Raw genomic sequence first — 18,644 nt, 5'->3', positions numbered from 1 at the left:
GCGGTAATAATCTGCACCTGCACGAAGAGCGCGCCAAAGTGACGGAGAGAAAACGAATAAAACACAACGGCAGCGAAAAAATACAAAAAATACTGCACCCCTTCCCCCCACACAGCCAGGATAATAAGAGAGCCACTTCTACGGGTCCTCTGTAACATCTGACAACCATTACACTGCCCATAGGGGTTGTCACCCATTTAGGCCAGGTGTCATATTTATATCTCTTAATGGTTTCATTTCCTTCTCACTAGCCTGAATATGTGTCAGTCTTTACTGCAGTTCTGGCATTCTATTCCCGAGCCAAGACAATCACTAGCGATCACTGCAGCGATACAAAAGACGGAATGAAAATATACAATGTATACAGTATATTACGTCATACCCCATCTGTACCTTGGATAATCTTGTGTGGGGGCACTAAGGGGGCACTGGATGTCACCCCGACAGTGTCACTTACAGTCATGGCCTACCAAGAAGAACGGGTGCAGAATAATTCATTGGGGAGTCCACAGAGCTACTGAATAATTGTTGTCTAGTTCCCCTTTAAGACATCCAGATGTGTAATATTAGAGAGGTCCCTGGAGCAGATGATTTGTGTCCCAGCGTGTGGCATGTGAAGCCGCCAGGAACAAGGTCAGGTCCACCTGACGTCTGATATTGCCCATGGTGGGTGGAGGTCTTTTCTCAGCTGCTCAGACACAAGTCTAGGAAGAGAACTAGCTATGAAATCAGGAGAATGTAGCGGCGTAAGACAGAGGAAAAATTCTGAAAAAAACAGAAGCAGATCAAATAACAAAACCAGGGACACTGGGAGATGAAATCAGGGACACCGGGAGAAGAAACCAGGGACACGGGGAGAAGAAACCAGGGACACTGGGAGAAGAAACAAGGGACACTGGGAGAAGAAACCAGGGAGACCGGGAGAAGAAACCAGGGACACCGGGAGAAGAAACCAGGGAGACCGGGAGAAGAAACCAGGGACACCGGGAGAAGAAACCAGGGACACCGGGAGAAGAAACCAGGGACACCAGGAGAAGAAACCAGGGACACTGGGAGAAGAAACCAGGGACACGGGGAGAAGAAACCAGGGATATCGGGAGAAGAAACCAGGGACACTGGGAGAAGAAACCAGGGACATCTGGAGAAGAAACAAGGGAGACCGGGAGAAGAAACCAGGGACACGGGAAGAAGAAACCAGGGACACGGGAAGAAGAAACCAGGGACACGGGGAGAAGAAACCAGGGACACTGGGAAAAGAAACCAGGGACACGGGAAGAAGAAACCAGGGACACGGGGAGAAGAAACCAGGGACACTGGGAGAAGAAACCAGGGACACGGGAAGAAGAAACCAGGGACACGGGGAGAAGAAACCAGGGACACGGGGAGAAGAAACCAGGGATATCGGGAGAAGAAACCAGGGACACTGGGAGAAGAAACCAGGGACATCTGGAGAAGAAACCAGGAATACTGGGAGATGAAATCAGGGACACAGGAAGAAGAAACCAGGGATATGGGAAGAAGAAACCAGGGACACGGGGAGAAGAAACCAGGGACACGGGGAGAAGAAACCATGGACACCGGGAGAAGAAACCAGGGAAACCGGGAAAAGAAACCAGGGACACGGGGAGAAGAAAGCAGGGACACGGGGAGAAGAAACCAGGGACACGGGGAGAAGAAACATAGGATACTGGGAGAAAAAAACAGGGAGACCAGGAGAAGAAACCAGGGAGACCAGGAGAAGAAACCAGGGACACTGAGAGAAGAAACCAGGGAGACCGGGAGAAGAAACCAGGGACATCGGGAGAGGAAACTAGGGACATCGGGAGAGGAAACTAGGGACACCTGTCTCATCGGTTCCTGAAATAGTCATAAGGGGGGGGGTCACATACTTTAGGCCATGTACATAAGAGCTGCGGTTTCGGCAGACGAGAGCTGTACGCATTCCTATCAACACCGCACAGAGCATTAGAGCTTTGAGCAGGAGAAATGATATTTCTAAGAAGCCATTGAGATCTTTTGTGGCAGCGAGACTTTGTGCGAGCGGCTTTATTCCCTAAGACGGACTTATCCCCGAGAATGATTTATTTAAACAGAAGGATGTAATAGAATAAAAGGGCAAATTAAATGGAAATGTGTGTTTGAATAGAGTTTATGTAGAAGAAGGATCTGTACGGGCGCGGCATGAATCATATCAGGCACCGCGGCGGAGGGGGGGGGGGGGGCGTGCGGGGAGAGTTATTAATCCCTAGTGTGGTAGATAGGAGAGACGGGTGGTGGGGGGCGCTCTCCAAGTCTCTTGTAACAAGCGGCGCCTCCTCGCCCAGGATATATATTCATCAGATAGACACTAAGCTCTGTCACTGACAAGCACTCTGCACGGTCTCTGCGTACAATTTGTTATACGGAGACAGTCTTTTATCAGGCAAGTCGCTGTGAAGTACGGGCATCTTATAGATGTCCTCTATGGGCAGAAGCAGCGCACCGACTGTGCATCGGAGTGTATGTGCCAATGTGGGACTGCACTTCACTATGCCGCCATTAGGGGGCACAGTTGTGTTGTAAAATCAGCCTCACTTTTCAGCTTTTAAAGGTGTACTCTCAACATAGTCATGTAGGGGGTATCCAATATCCTACTAATCAGTTTGGATGTTTGTTCCACAATCACGCCGCAACGGGCGCACGGATTTCCCTGAAATTTTGCACATACCTACAGTGGCACCAGGAATAGTACATAGGCACCTCACCATCCACGTGAAGTCCCCGGTTGGGCCACTGCGAGCACCGAATTCCCAGTCGGTGTTGGCTGAAGGACCTGTGCTGACGTCACAACGTCAGGCGTGGTGCTCCTATTGGACCAGGCAACAGAGGGGGCAGAGCTACACAGCCACAAGTTGGCCGCACAGCCCCAGGGAAAAAATGGCGTCGTGCGTGCCGAGAGCCGCCGCGGAACACGAACCTCCGGAGCATCACGACGAAGTCACCGTGGTGTGGAGCCGCGAGGAGTTCATCGGCTGTCAGTGGTGTGTGCACGCTGGGACACTGAAAGCTGACACTCAACCATGTCCACAGGTTTGGTGAATATGCCGGCCGTGGGAGGGGGCGCAGGTTGCGGAAGCGAACGCAAAGGGACTTAGTGGAGGGGAGGTGGGAAGTGCCAGACAGGGTGGATGGGGCGAGGGGTCCCGGGGGGGGAGGGGGGCGGGAAGGGAGGGCCAGGGGCCCGTGGGTGGGGAGGAGGGGGCGGGGGACGTGAGAGGGGAATGGTTGGCGGTTGGCACACGGGCAGGGGGCCCGGGGAGGCGTGAGTTATGGTTGGGGGGCTGCTGAGGGAAATGGCACCTGTGAAGGGGGGGCCCGGGATGGGAGGTTGGGGGCCAAAGGCACACGACACAAAAGGGGAGCCGGGGGTGCCAACGGAAGCAGGGCCATAGGCGTGGGGACGGGAGGGGGCGGGTGACAGGGGGAAGGCAGGAGCAGGCGGTAGGTAGAAAGGTCGCGCGGCCCTGCGAGGGCCAAGGAAGGTGAGGGCGCACGGCAGATCGTAACCAACATGACTTGGCTAAATAGAAGCGGCTCAGCGCCAACGCCAACCCACAGACGAGGTCGCGGGCAGATGCTAGTGTACCATAAGGGGTATGTACCAATGTGGGACTGCACTTAGCTATACTGCCATTAGGTGGCGCATTTGGACTGCACTTCACTATACTGCCATTAGGGGGCACAGTTGTGCTGTAATATCAGTTAAAGGGATACTCCCATCAAAGTTATGTAGGGGTATCCATTGGATATGTCAGATTCTCCACACGCTCTGCCAACTCTCCTGGAACATCTGGAAGGTTCCCAAAAAGTTGACGACCTCTTGGATATTCCCAAGCCTGGTCGTTACTCCCATGGCTGCCCGGTTGGCATTTTACATATGACTATGCCCCAAATAAAGGGGCAGGGCCAAGACATAAAGTGCCAACATCACAAAAAGGAGAGCAACGAGGCCAAAAAAAGGGGGCAGGTGCAATAGAAAGGGGGCGTGGTCACATCCATAAGGGTTGTGGTCATATCCAAAAAATTCCTACAGCTCACTGAGTGTGCCATTCTCCTGGACCTTGAGCCTCATAGGTTTGTGATAGAGGCGAGCCCCATATCTGGGAACGGGATTCCCCGACCCCCGTTGAGCTTAGTGAAGATGCCTCCAACTGGGAGTGGGTCAAGGTCAAAAGAGGGCGTGGTGATGTCAGAGGGCGTGGCCTCACTTATAGGGAATGTAGGGAATGGGAGTTCCCCTGTTGTGCTTGGTAAAGGCTCCACCAGCTGGCCATGTATGTCCAAGGTGGGCCGAAGGTTTGGGGGAACCCTGTTTTGAACCCAAAAGTAGGAGGTTTATGGGCACCCTGTTGTTAAGACCTTCAACCATGGATGTAGCTATAGAGAATGCAGTGGTAGGAGTCGCTACTGGGCCCTGAACCATGAGGGGGCCCCAAAAGTCCACCTGCCCCATAACATACTTGTACTCTGAATGTCTCGGGGTAGATGGGGCCACATTATAGATTTTGCATCACAGCTACAGCCTTTGTCCTGAACAAAGTGTCTGCAAGTGTTCAATTTCCCGACAGCTCCCCCGCAGGTGAATTGAAGCATTACCCAATTCCTTAACCCACTGTAAATTAGACTAGAATGTCTCTTGTGGTCATCAGTGGTACTGCATTCTCTTTTCTTCTTAATATTTTGAGTTTATGCTGGATATCCTATCAGGGTCTTGTACAATCCTCATCACGTTAGTCGTCCATATTCTTTGTGCCCTGTATTATGTATCGTGTTCTCCCCCCCCCCCATTATAGAACATGTCACACTATTATATCCCCCCCCCCCCCATTAATTCTCCGCTGAATTCCCGTACATCTCTCCCCGGCCCTGTTATGTAACGCTGGAGTCAGATACGTTCCGATATCCAGAGCCTGTTAATAGGATTAGATATTGACTGTTTACATCTCAGCTCCGTCCGCCATCGATCCCATCAGATATTCACTCACTTCTTTTATTCTGCATTTTCCTGACTTGCAGATAAAGCTGGAAACAAGGAGAATATTCAGCATCTTGTGAACAGCGACGTATTCAGTAATCACCTGCTGTGCACAATCCACAATACAGCGCTGGGGACGGTGCGTGATATGTGGTTTCTGTATATGACAGCCTGGTGACACATATCATATACTGTATATTACCTCCTAAGATGGGACACACTGCAGTGTATATGGTGTACGGGGTCTGCGCATAAAGCTGTTCAACTGACACTGCTGACGCCATAACAATAACATCCACAATGTCCCATCAGTGCCCTCCATTGCAGCACCCTCTATTACTGCGCCCCCCATTACTGCGCCCTCCATTGCAGCACCCTCCATTACTGCGCCCTCCATTGCAGCTCCCTCCATTACTGCTCCCTCCATTGCTGCGCCTTCCATTGCAGCACCTTGCATTACTGCACACTCCATTACTGCGCCCTTCATTGCAGCTCCCTCCATTACTGCTCCCTCCATTGCTGCGCCTTCCATTGCAGCACCTTGCATTACTGCACACTCCATTACTGCGCCCTTCATTGCTGCGCCCTCCATTGCTGCGCCCTCCAGTGCAGTGTCTTCCATTGCAGCGCCTTGCATTACTGCACCCTCCATTACTGCGCCCTTCATTGCTGCGCCCTCCATTGCTGCGCCCTCCAGTGCAGTGTCTTCCATTGCAGCGCCTTGCATTACTGCACCCTCCATTACTGCGCCCTCCATTGCTACACCCTCCATTGCAGCGCCCTCCATTGCAGCGCCCTCCATTGCAGTGTCTGTCTTCCATTGCAGCACCCTTCATTACTGCGCCCTCCATTGCTGCGCCTTCCATGACTGCGCCCTCCATTGCAGTGTCTTCCATTGCCGCGCCCTCCAATGCAGTGTCTTCCATTGCAGCTCCTTGCATTACTGCATCCTCCATTGCAGCGCCTTGCATTACTGCACTCTCATTGTTACGTCCTCCATTGCTGCGCCTTCCATGACTGCACCCTCCATTGCAGCACCCTTCATTGCAGTGTCTTCCATTGCAGCGCCCTCCATTGCAGTGTCTTCCATTGCAGCGCCCTCCATTGCAGTGTCTTCCATTGCAGCGCCTTGCATTACTGCACCCTCCATTGCAGCGCCCTCCATTACTGTGCCCTCCATTGCAGCACCCTCCATTGCTGCGCCCTCCATTACTACGCCCTCCATTGCTGCGTCCTCCATTGCTGCGCCCTGCATTGCAGCGCCCTCCATTACTACGCCCTCCATTGCTGCGTCCTGCATTACTGCGCCCTCCATTGCAGCGCCCTCCATTGCAGCGCCCTCCATTACTGCGCCCTCCATTGCAGCGCCCTCCATTACTGCGCCCTCCATTGCAGCACCCTCCATTGCTGTGCCCTCCATTACTGCGCCCTCCATCACTGCGCCGTCCATACTCACTATAGCACATCTATCCACACATTCAGCTCTGCTATATCAGCAGCAGTAAGAGAAATGTCCCTGACAAAACTCATGGACAGATCTAAGTGTAGAAACACTGAATCTTTTAGTATGGACAGACACAAGGAAGCTGTGAATGACCGCCCTGCAACCATATTGGCATCAGGAGGGTTAATACCTTCAGGACTTTGTTCATTTTATCCATTCTGATCATGAAGTCATCGGTGCAGGCGATATCGGAGGGCGAGTGCCCCCTGCCCACAACCTTCACCCTCTTACTCCTCTGTCGTGCCAGGTCCAGGATCTGAGGGGAAAGGAAAGAAATCTCTTTACTATTGTGACTTACAGGAAGTGTTGCCATAGGGACATCAGAGCAAAAGAAATCATTGTATAATAAGACATTCAGACTGGATGCAATTGTAACAAACCCTCAGCTGTCAGGGGATAGGTAGTGGCTGGTATGGACAGGGTCCTAACACTCACCTCTTTCACTTCCTCCACACTTGTTGGTTGGAAGTAGAGCTCAGGGGTTGACCCGTAGGTCTGAGCCCAGTTTAGGAACTTGTATCCTCCTCGACCCAGCACCTAGAATCAGAGAGAGAGATAGGTCATTACCATGACGGATTGAGATTTTACACATGTAGTAGAGCTGAATTGGTTAAGTGAATGGAAATTGAGCTGCAGTATCCTGACATGGCCACTATACAGTGGGTGGAGCTGTTTCCACCTCCAGCCCTGTACACTGTGAAGTTCAGATGTTGCGGCTGCTAATACCAATTCATTGTTGCAGTAATTACTTCCACCAATAGGTGGCACTCTACTGTAAGTATCGCATATGCTTAGTATTGCTCGGTGCCCTGTGTTACTCATGAATGTTACAAAAATTCTATTCGGCCAATTTGCCGAATTTTCTGAAATGATTAAATTCGAATGTTGCCCCGTGTCCCAACGTGCAGCCGTCATTTTAAGAAGTGTGAGGAAATCCGGATTCGATGCAAATCTAATATATCCTGAAATTCAGAACGGATTCTAGTTCATCAGTGCTGATTCGCTCATCTCTACTCATGATCATGTCTTTCCACAACAGCACACCATGTGGTCAGGCATGGTATTGCAAGTGAAATCTAGTATCAAAATTTTTTCTAAAAATCTATTTGCAAACTTGAAAAGCCCCAAATCTTGTTTAATTAGGGCTGGGCTTATCCGTAGAAACAGCAGGCGTATGTCTATACGCAGAAATTATTAGGAAGTAAAATGTTTAGCGCGGTAAGAACAGTAGAATGAATATATCCTTCCAAAACACATAAAACATATATATTGTCTATACAACAAATAAATAATACCGCTATATAGTGTACACATATAACACCTTATAAACTTACACACAAAAGTGTACACCCTTAAATATCAATACAAATAAATAACACTACATATAGTGCGCATATAATACTCCTTATATAATGACAGACAACCAAAGAAGCATAGGAGAGTTAGGCTACTGACCAAATAATGGTACAATATAGTTCATGGGATTTTCTAAAGGGGGATTTATGGGTTTGGCTGTACCAAGGCAGGGTGCAAAGACAGGCAAACAAAGAAAACACATAGAACATACCGCAAATAGTGCACATATAATGTGATTTCATGTGATTGTGTAAAGGGGATATGCGGGTTTGGCTATGCATATGCACCACATAAAACATACGAAACACATACACAGATTTATACACAAAAGCACACACACTGAAATAAAATATCAATGCAACAAATAAATAATACTCCATATAGTGCACCTATAATACACCTAATATACTTGCAACCATCCATAGAAAGGGGGCATTGCCGCAATAAAGTTCATATAATTTTCTAACAGAGAATTTATGAGTTGGCTGCAAAACACATAAAACACACATGCAAAAACATTCAAATGAATTCTAAATAAAGCATATACATAATACCGCTATATAGTGTACATATAATACACCTTTAATAATGACAGACAACCAAAGAAACAGAGAGGAGTCCGTGTTATGACAAAAACAGGCAAAATGTACAAAATACAGAAAAACATAGCATTTAAACCAAATATTGATGTTGTGAATAAATAATACTGCAGTATAGTGCACCTATAATACACCTTACATAATGACAGCCAAACAAAGAAAGAGAGGAGTTTCTGTATTATGACAAAAACATGCAAAAGTTACAAAATACAGAAATACATAACACTTAAATAAAATATCAATACAGTAAATAAATTATACCGCAGTATAGTGCTCATGTAATACACTTTATATAATGACAGCCAATCAAAGCGAAAAAGAAAGGTCCATGTTTTGAGAAAATCATGCAAAACGTACAAAATGCAAAAAAAACATAACACTTAAATCAATTATCGATACAGTAAATAAATAATACCGCAGTATAGTGCTCATATAATACACCTTATATAATGACAGCCAAAGAGAAAAAGAAGAGTCCATGTTTTGAGAAAATCATGCAAAATGTGCAAAATGCAGAAAAACATAACATTTGAATCAATTATCGATACAGTAAATAAATAATACTGCAGTATAGTGCTCATATAATACACCTTATATAATGACAGCCAATCAAAGAGAAAAAGAATAGTCCATGTTCTGAGAAAATCATGCAAAACGTACAAAATGCAGAAAAACATAACACAAATCAATTATCGATACAGTAAATAAATAATACCGCAGTATAGTGCACCTATATAATGACAGCCAACCAAAGAAACATAGGAGAGTCGGTATTATGACAAAAATGTGCAAAACATGTACAAAATACACTAAAATGTAACACTTAAATCAAATATCAATACAGTAAATAAATAATACCGCAGTATAGTGCACATATAATACACCTTATATAATGACGAGCCCTCAAACTATATCTCAGTGCCATCTGATGGTCCCCAGTAAGCCGTGCCAATCTAGCGTGTGCCATAGTGACTTTTATACCGTACTTTGTGTCGTTCCCTTTAAGAGCCCGTAAATCCAGGCCATGATGTAATTACATTAGACCTCGGTCAGCCATATTAAAGCTCTACTTGCAATATTACCATGACAGGCTGGAAGATTAACTAGCGATGCAGAATTACCCTGCCAATCACTGCCTATGGTAAAATCGATGACTGATTGAATACATATCTAGCGCTGGGGATAACTGATGGGGGCGCCGTCCGACCTCTGCGCAGAAGATATAATTCAGAGCTTCATTCCAGTCACAGACCCGGAGTGTGACAGAGAACACGGCCGTGCCCATACATTAAACTAGTTTTACACCAGGTGCTTTCCCGGAGAACTGCTGACCGTCCTATAGTCGCAACCATCAATCGTACCGCGCAGAACAGGAGCAATCCGTTATAGGCAGCGCGCCAAACACTGCACCGACCGTACCAGGAAGTCTAGTCATGGACTTATTGATATAATGTGATGGAGAGGGAGAGATACTGTATACAGCAAAAGTATTCAACCCCCACAAGGCAACAGAATATTCTGGAATACAAAGAACACCGAGATGGTTACGAGACGTGTTACAATGAGAAACCTATACAGTATAAAAACAATGAAGATACTGCTGCCCGAGACCGCCATATTGGACGTGAGAGTATTAACCCATAGATTACTGGGGATACTGATACTCATATCTTCACCAAACGATACAAATATTACCCCCTACACTGCCCTAGACTACCAGGGATACAAATATTACCCCTACACTGCCCTAGACTACCAAGGATACAAATATTACCCCTACACTGCCCTAGACTACCAAGGATAGAAATATTACCCCTACACTGCCCTAGACTAACAAGGATACAAATATTACCCCTACACTGCCCTAGACTACCAGGGATACAAATATTACCCCTACCCTGCCCTAGACTACCAGGGATACAAATATTACCCCTATACTGCCTTAGACTACCAAGGATACAAATATTACCCCCTTCACTGCCCTAGACTACCAAGGATACAAATATTACCCCCTACACTGCCCTAGACTACCAGGGAAACAAATATTACCCCCTACACTGCCCTAGACTACCAGGGAAACAAATATTACCCCCTTCATTGCCCTAGACTACCAAGGATACAAATATTACCCCCTACACTGCCCTAGACTACCAAGGATACAAATATTACCCCCCTACACTGCTCTAGACTACCAGGGATACAAATATTACCCCTACACTGCCCTAGACTACCAGGAATACAAATATTACCCCCTACACTGCCCTAGACTACCAAGGATACAAATATTACCCCCTACACTGCCCTAGACTACCAGGGATACAAATATTACCCCCTACACTGCCCTAGACTACCAGGGATACAAATATTACCCCTACCCTGCCCTAGACTACCAGGGATACAAATATTACCCCCTACACTGCCCTAGACTACCAGGGATACAAATATTACCCCTACCCTGCCCTAGACTACCAGGGATACAAATATTACCCCCTACACTGCCCTAGACTGCCAAGGATAGAAATATTACCCCCTACACTGCCCTAGACTACCAAGGATAGAAATATTACCCCCTTCACTGCCCTTGACTACCAGGGATACAAATATTACCCCCTACACTGCCCTAGACTACCAGGGATACAAATATTACCCCCTACACTGCCCTAGACTACCAGGAATACAAATATTACCCCCTTCACTGCCCTAGACTACCAGGGATACAAATATTACCCCCTAGCTTCTCTAAAATACCAAGGCTGTCTTAAAGGGATCAATGTCCAGGTCCCTAGCTACAAAGACTTAAAGGGAACACTACCCACTTAGCAAGCATTGCTGAGCAGCATTACAGTGTACCAGTATAACATACCAGTATAGTGTGCTATTATATCGTATCATTACAGTGTACCAGTATAACATACCAGTATAGTGTGCTATTATATCGTATCATTACAGTGTACCAGTATAACATACCAGTATAGTGTGCTATTATATTGTATCATTATAGTGTACTAGTATAACTCACCGTTGTAGCGTAATATTATAATATACCGTTATATAGTACCAGTCTATTGTATCATTATGGTGTGCAGTAATACCGTGCCATTATTGTGTATTAATGTGTCATACCATTATACCATAGCACTATGTACTGTCCCATTATACTATACCATTGTATTATATAACGTTATACCTTTGCATTGTGTACCATTATACAGTACAATTATATACTGCACATAATTCTGTCCCATAGTAGTAGACATTGTACCGCTCCATTATACCGTAAGTGTTTGTGATCGCACAAGGTTATATCTTTGTATTTTATGATAAAGCGAACAATTGATCTTCACATTTGTTCGCTCTAGTAAGAAAAAAAAACCTATAATACTTGAAAATGAGTCAGAGCGCTATTCATACCGCTATACACAGTGCACAGAGGATGTATTGTAACCTATATAATACAAGTACTGTATATAGAATCCCCATATACAAGGCAGGGAGCAGTGCAAGGACAAATATACAATGTAACAATACAGACCCCGGAGACCGAATATTACTAATAGATAAGTGACCGGTATACAATGCGGGGGCGGTGAGGGAGTATACAGTATATGGCGATATACGGGGATTACAGAGTCTTATACAGAACATCAATACAACGCAGAACGTTGTAGATACTAACAAACCAATAAACCTCGTCTATCGGACAAGATACAGAGCAAACATCTTACTGAGCGCACACCATCAGAATACACAGGGCTTGTTATCGTCCGGCTGCCGTCCACACCAACATGGCGTCTCTGAGAGATCCGGAGCGTCCTGCACAAGGGCCTCTACTCTGGGGCAGCGACAAGTCCATACGCTGCCCCACCTGTGTGGCCTCACCACGGGACCGCAGTACTCTGTCACGGCTGGACAGTGGGTCGCCTGCGTCGCGCTCTGGAACGCCGGTTCAGCCAGCTGTCCCGCAGCATCTGCCATCTCTGGACACTACAAGTCGGAACATCAGTGCACGGGAAGCCCAGGGTGTGGTGAGGACGGGGCCACAGGTTGGAAGGGGGACACATGGTTGGCAGGGTCTGGTGGGGGGAAAAGGGGGCACGGGGTAGGTAAGACGGGGGAAGGGGGCATGGGGTAGGAGGAAGGAGTGACCACATGGGGAAGCGGGTAGGGAGAAAGGGGGGTGGCGGGCGTCAGGAGGGAGACCATGTAAAGAGTTCCAGCGGGCCGCAGGTCCATGGACCCACAGGTGTAGGACACAAGGCAAAGGAACAAGCCTGCGCACCGCTCCAGGTGAGTCCCTCAGGGCGTCAGGGTTCCACGGATGAAGTCGCGGATAAAAGCTAGTAGCCTATAATCTACAGGACAGTGTACATTGCAAAACATGTTACCAACTGATATATGGTGTAAACTCGATAAAATCAAGGTTATGTTCCCAAAATTCCCTATGGGACCCTATGGGTCAGAGCTCAGCTAGGAGAACTCCATCCGTTCTGACCTGGGCCCAGGTACCCCAGGGGACCAAGACTCCTCTGCCTTATAAGAAGATGTCAATCTTTTCAATGGTTCATGATAAATTGGGTCTCTGTCTATACGTTCTCCAACTGTAGTCAGGAAGGGAGGTGACACCTTCTTCAAGAACACTCCATGCCGAAGATGCCAATTTTTCAATCTTGATCCTACAAGATGTAGATGGCACACAACCTCTCTTGCATGATTTGGAACTATTCAAAGCCTCCATCTTTACAACCACATCTACATTGAGATTTGGACACCTTCTTAAGGTGACCATACACTTTAGAAACATGTTCTCTGAATATTCAGTTTACTTGTACTCATGGCTTGGCTTGGCGAATGTGTCCTCAACGCAGAGAAAGACTTAATCCACTGCCAGACATCTCTGGTGGCTTAGTACCTTAGAGAACAAAGGATCTGGCACGTTGAAATCCAACCCACCAGATCCTTCTTTCACCCACCATCTGGGAACGTCAGGACATCCCGATACACGATAGATGGTCAGATAGTCCCATCAAAATTGATGGGTTTGGCCAATGGTCCATGGATAATTCTAGAAGATGGACCACCACCAATCTTCTACTGGAAAACCTCTTCTGTTATAGCCTCCAATCATCACTTACCATTGTTGCCCTTACGTCCTTCAAGATGGTCTGGTCTGGTCTGGTGTGTTATCGGGACTGTCCACTAATGGTAAGAGAACGTGTCCCTCTTCTCGGCGGTATTTTATCAGGTAGCATGAGGTTGTTGACTAAGCAAATGTCTCGTAACACTTCAAGGATCTGGAGTTACAGATTCATGATGCATTTCACGAGCGGGGTAATGTATAACCGTCTGGAAGCAACTGGCCCATATCTGCAGGGATTCCCCACGCCGGCTCCATCTTTCACCAGAATGGCTTTTTAATGATAGAAGGTTCTTTGATAAATATCCAGACTTTGGAATCGAGAGGGGAAAATATTATGTAGTGTCAAAATATCAGATTAGATGTTACCACTCTGGATCCTCGCAGTCCTCGGAAGCGGGACTTCGCCGTATTAAATGCAGATTAAAGGACCATTTACAGATATCTTGGTGTGATACCGTGGTTGGTGATGTTCATCTTTGTGTATCTACATGTCCATGACATCGCGACAGAGGGATCTCATCATCTGGCAAGTTGGAGGTTTGGGCTACAAAGGGCAAAATGTCAACACTGAGAAACACAAGATCGGGGGCCGGCAAATAAAAACTCAGCACTACTGGGGTGGAACTGTTAGTGTCACATACCCGGGGGCCCTGGGACACGTGCAAAAATGGATGTGTTGAGGAGCAATTGCTTTTGTGTATTTGCATCTTCAGGAAAGTACCCATGGCCATAAGGACAATCTAAGTAGGTGCATTGTGGCTGGCATGGAGAGTATTGTGGCTGGCATGGAGGGCATTGTGGCTGCATGGAGGGCATTGTGGCTGCATGGAGGGCATTATGGCTGCATGGAGGGCATTGTGGCTGGAATGGAGGGCATTGTGGCTGCATGGAGGGCATTGTGGCTGCATGGAGGGCATTGTGGCTGCATGGAGGGCATTGTGGCTGACTTGGAGAGCATTGTGGCTGCATGGACAGCATTGTGGCTGACATGGAGGGCATTGTGGCTGGAATGGAGGGCATTGTGGGTGCATAGAGAGTATTGTGGCTGGCATGGATGGCATTGTGGCTGACATGGAGGGCATTGTGGCTGACATGGAGAGCATTGTGGCTGACATGGAGGGCATTGAGGCTGACATGGAGGGCATTGTGGCTGACATGGAGGGCATTGTGGCTGGCATGGAGGGCATTGTGGCTGACATGGAGGGCATTGTGGCTGGCATGGAGAGCATTGTGGCTGACATGGAGGGCATTGTGGCTGGCATGGAGAGCATTGTGGCTGGCATGGAGGGCATTGTGGCTGACATGGAGGGCATTGAGGCTGACATGGAGAGCATTGTGGCTGACATGGAGGGCATTGTGGCTGGCATGGAGGGCATTAAGGCTGACATGGAGGGAATTGTGGCTGACATGGAGGGCATTGTGGCTGACATGGAGGGCATTGTGGCTGACATGGAGAGCATTGTGGCTGACATGGAGGGCATTGAGGCTGACATGGAGGGCATTGTGGCTGCATGAAGGGCATTGAGGCTCACATGGAGGACATTGTGGCTGGCATGAAGGGCATTGTGGCTGACATGGAGGGCATTGTGGCTGGCATGGAGAGCATTGTGGCTGACATGGAGGGCATTGAGGCTGACATGGAGGGCATTGTGGCTGCATGAAGGGCATTGAGGCTCACATGGAGGACATTGTGGCTGGCATGAAGGGCATTGAGGCTGCATGAAGGGCATTGTGGCTGAAATGGAGGACATTGTGGCTGGAATGGAGGACATTGTGGCTGGAATGGAGGACTTTGTAGCTGGCATGTGGCAAGTGTGTAGCTACAGTTCATTGTGTGATCAGTGACTAGTCTGAAGGCATAGGTGGGTTTCATAGGGGGCATTTGTGTTTGGGTTTCTGGTGCCTGACATAGAGGGGCATGTGTAGCAGTAGGTTTTATGGGGCATTTTTGGGGTGTAACTGGGGTGTCAGACTCTCCTAGAGCCATAGAAAAAACAGGAATGTTGAGGATCAGACTCTGTTTTTGTATTTGCATCTTCAAGAAGACTAGTAGAGTCTAAGCAGGTGCATTGTGGCTCTCGTGGAGGACTGAGGCGCTCGCATGGAGGGCATAGTGGCTTCATGTTTTTAACTATAGCTCATTGTGTGGTCAGTAGCTAGTCTCGAGGCATTTGTGGGTTTTATAAGGGGCACTTCTGGTTGGACATGTATAGCTGTAGGTTCAGGAACCTTCAACCAAGTTTCTTCTCCACCATGAACTGGTCTTCTTCACAGATTGAACCCTGGAGCCTACTTTTATAACTGCATAGATTGTTGACTATATACATCTTCATTGTGATCATCTCCACGGTTGACCGCATTGGGCTCCTGCATTGACTGAATTTCTCTCCATCACTACTGGGGACTATAACAAGGGGGGATTTCTAGTGTTCTAGATTCGTTATTTCTAGGTTCGTTATTGTAACAGCAAAGGTTCCTCCTCCTCAGGTCCACATTTTAACAGGATTGCCTACACTGTTCCTTTAAGGGAGAAATTGTATCGCAAAAGCTAGAAATCCAGAATTTTCTCCTTTCGTAGACTCTTTACTTCACCGCTCCTTGTAGCCACAATCTGATAATCTAGCAGAATTCTTCTTACAAGTCTCCATACACTGGTAAACCGCGATCTTATCCGATACGACGTGATCCAGATCTACACTCCATTCAACCAAAGGATTTCACATTTGTGCTACAGAACAGAGGCTCGGAGCTTACATCTGGATTAGCTACAATAATACAATTTGTAAATGGAAACCGTGCTGGAGCTGCCGGCGGGCGGGATGGCGGCGACTGTTCAATCAGCTTAAACTTGTTGATATCTTTTCAATTTAGCAGTGTAAAGATTTACTAAGTACCTGGAGAAAGCAAGCCGTGATCAGGGAGTAAAACGCGTGGTGGTGGAGGAGGATGTAGTTCTGCTTCTCACCAGAGGCGGGGATCCTCGAAGGGCGAGTTCACCATAAAGGCCAGAAGGTCTAGTGTTCAGACCGAAACAGAAGCGTTATCTGAGATCTTAAAGGGGATCCTATCATTGGATACCCTTTTTTTTCTAACGAACACGTAGGAATAGCCTTAAGAAAGGCTATTCTTCTCCTACCTTTAGAGGTCTTCTCCGCGCCGCCATTCGGTAGAAATCCTGGTTTTCTTCAGTATGCAAACGAGTTCTCTCGCAGCACTGGGGGCGGGCCCCAGCGCTGAAACAGCTCTGGGGGTGTCCCCAATGCTGCACAGTAATCTGATGTAAGCGACCATTTTCTTGTGGCCGGGCATGCGCAGTCGGCTCTGCCCGAAGCCTAAAAGATTGAAAGCCAGGATGGAAGAAGACACAGGGAGAGGGCATTCCAGAAGAAGATGGAGGCGGCGCTGGAGAGTTCTCTGGCAGCATTGGGGACGCCCCCAGTGCTGCGAGAGAACTCATTTGCATACCGAAGAAAACTGGGATTTCTACCGAATGGCAGCGCATGGAAGACATCTAAAGGTAGGAGAAGAATAGGCTTTCTTAAGGCTATTCCTACTTGTTAGTTGGGTATCCAATGATTCCTACTTGTTAGTTGGGTATCCAATGATAGGATCCCGTTAATCGGTAGCCCATGGAGGTACGGTAAAATAATACACCTATACTCACCTTCCCTTATCTCTCCTGTGCTCCCTTGCGGCATCTTGTGTTCTCTCCTGGTCACCTTGGGCCACTTTATTTGGGAGAGTATTGCCGTCAGGAAACTTTGATGCAAGTACCATGATGTTGACATGCCCCACATAACCTCTGAGGCCCCATCACAAGCCTTAGTGGTCTTCTGAGTCCTTTGACATCACCAAGGAGGATGGAAGACCCTTGGGGGACAACACCAAATACCGTGAAGGAGTCCAGAAGAGTTGAGGGAAAATATTTTCTGTATCTCTCCTGGGAGCCTCTCGTATTATATTCAGGGGTATAAAAAGACCTTAGGTTATACTAATGGCTAAAAAGTGGTGACCCACAAAATTTTGGCAAGAATTTTGGAAAATCTGTAACAAACTGATGCGTATCACTAAAACCAGTTTTGCCCTGGGTCACTCTATGTTAACTCCCTGATCTTCAACCTATGACCCCTGTATGGATCTGGACTATACTGCCCAAAGACCACCAGGTCTCTATTCTTTAGCGTGGTCTTGGTGTTGGTGGCAGGTGACCAAGTACATCAGGAACCATGGTGCAGTGCACCAAAGCATCAGTAAAAAGCAACGTCTGGATGCAGGTCAAGGTGACAACAGGATGGGCCAACAATAGGTAATGGGAGAGGTTTTATAGCTCAATAGACCGGGAATAAAGTCAGGAACACAAGCTGGGGTCAGGTACGTGGTACGTCAAGCAGTAGCATACAGTTAGACTATTCTATGATACTACAGAACTAGTCACCTTTGCTCAGGCAGGGTGTGGCAAATGAAGAAGACTTCTATACCTGCACACTGATCATGTCCCATCTGGTTTTCAGCACCATGCTAGAGAGTGGATGCTGTGTACATCTTTATACCGTAATCCATAATTGGATTGGGATCGGTTAGATCGGGTGGTGTGGAGTCTGTGGTCGGGTATGAAAGATCAGAGGAAAAGACAGGAATGTAGTCAGGAACAGAGACAAGGTAACCAAAAAGTATCAGCCAAACAATCCCATGGGAGAGGCAGAAGCAATGTTAAGGTATAAAGCCATGGTCAGGGTCAGGATCAAGGACACGGTCAAGGACAGGATCAAGGTCAGGATCAGTGGTGCAGAAAGCAGAGCAGCATCTCTGAATGGCATCCTAGTGAGAAGTTATACTCTTTGCTACCGTAACACATTCTTTTTCATAGAAACACAAGATGGTGAAAAAAACACACAATTTATTATTTTCTTAAGAAATAGCCTCACTCCATGTTTCCTCTTGGTCATGCTTCATCTGCCCAGGTTTCCTCACATTCAGCACCTCCTGGTGTCTACAAATCCTGAAAACTTAGTGACACCAATTACTTGGAACTGT

The 18,644-nt window shown here is 47.3% G+C and overlaps 1 protein-coding gene across 1 annotated transcript in view; it reads right to left on the bottom strand.

The window, feature by feature from the left end:
- LOC142198607 (L-gulonolactone oxidase-like) overlaps nt 1–14,335 on the bottom strand; it is a 93,035-nt gene extending 78,700 nt beyond the window's left edge. Inside the window, exons 1-3 of the mRNA XM_075269635.1 lie at nt 14,252–14,335; nt 6,954–7,055; nt 6,649–6,774 (exon numbers count right to left, since the gene is read on the bottom strand). Of these exons, the coding sequence (XP_075125736.1) occupies nt 6,649–6,774; nt 6,954–7,055; nt 14,252–14,335 (312 nt within the window). The remainder of the gene's footprint in view (nt 1–6,648; nt 6,775–6,953; nt 7,056–14,251) is intronic.
- Nucleotides 14,336–18,644: the final 4,309 nt, after the last annotated feature.

Source organism: Leptodactylus fuscus, chromosome 3, assembly GCF_031893055.1.
Source record: "Leptodactylus fuscus isolate aLepFus1 chromosome 3, aLepFus1.hap2, whole genome shotgun sequence".
In the NCBI taxonomy this organism is placed as follows: Eukaryota; Metazoa; Chordata; class Amphibia; order Anura; family Leptodactylidae; genus Leptodactylus; species Leptodactylus fuscus.
Note: the sequence above shows the minus strand (reverse complement) of the source record. Positions and strands in the feature narration are given on the sequence as shown.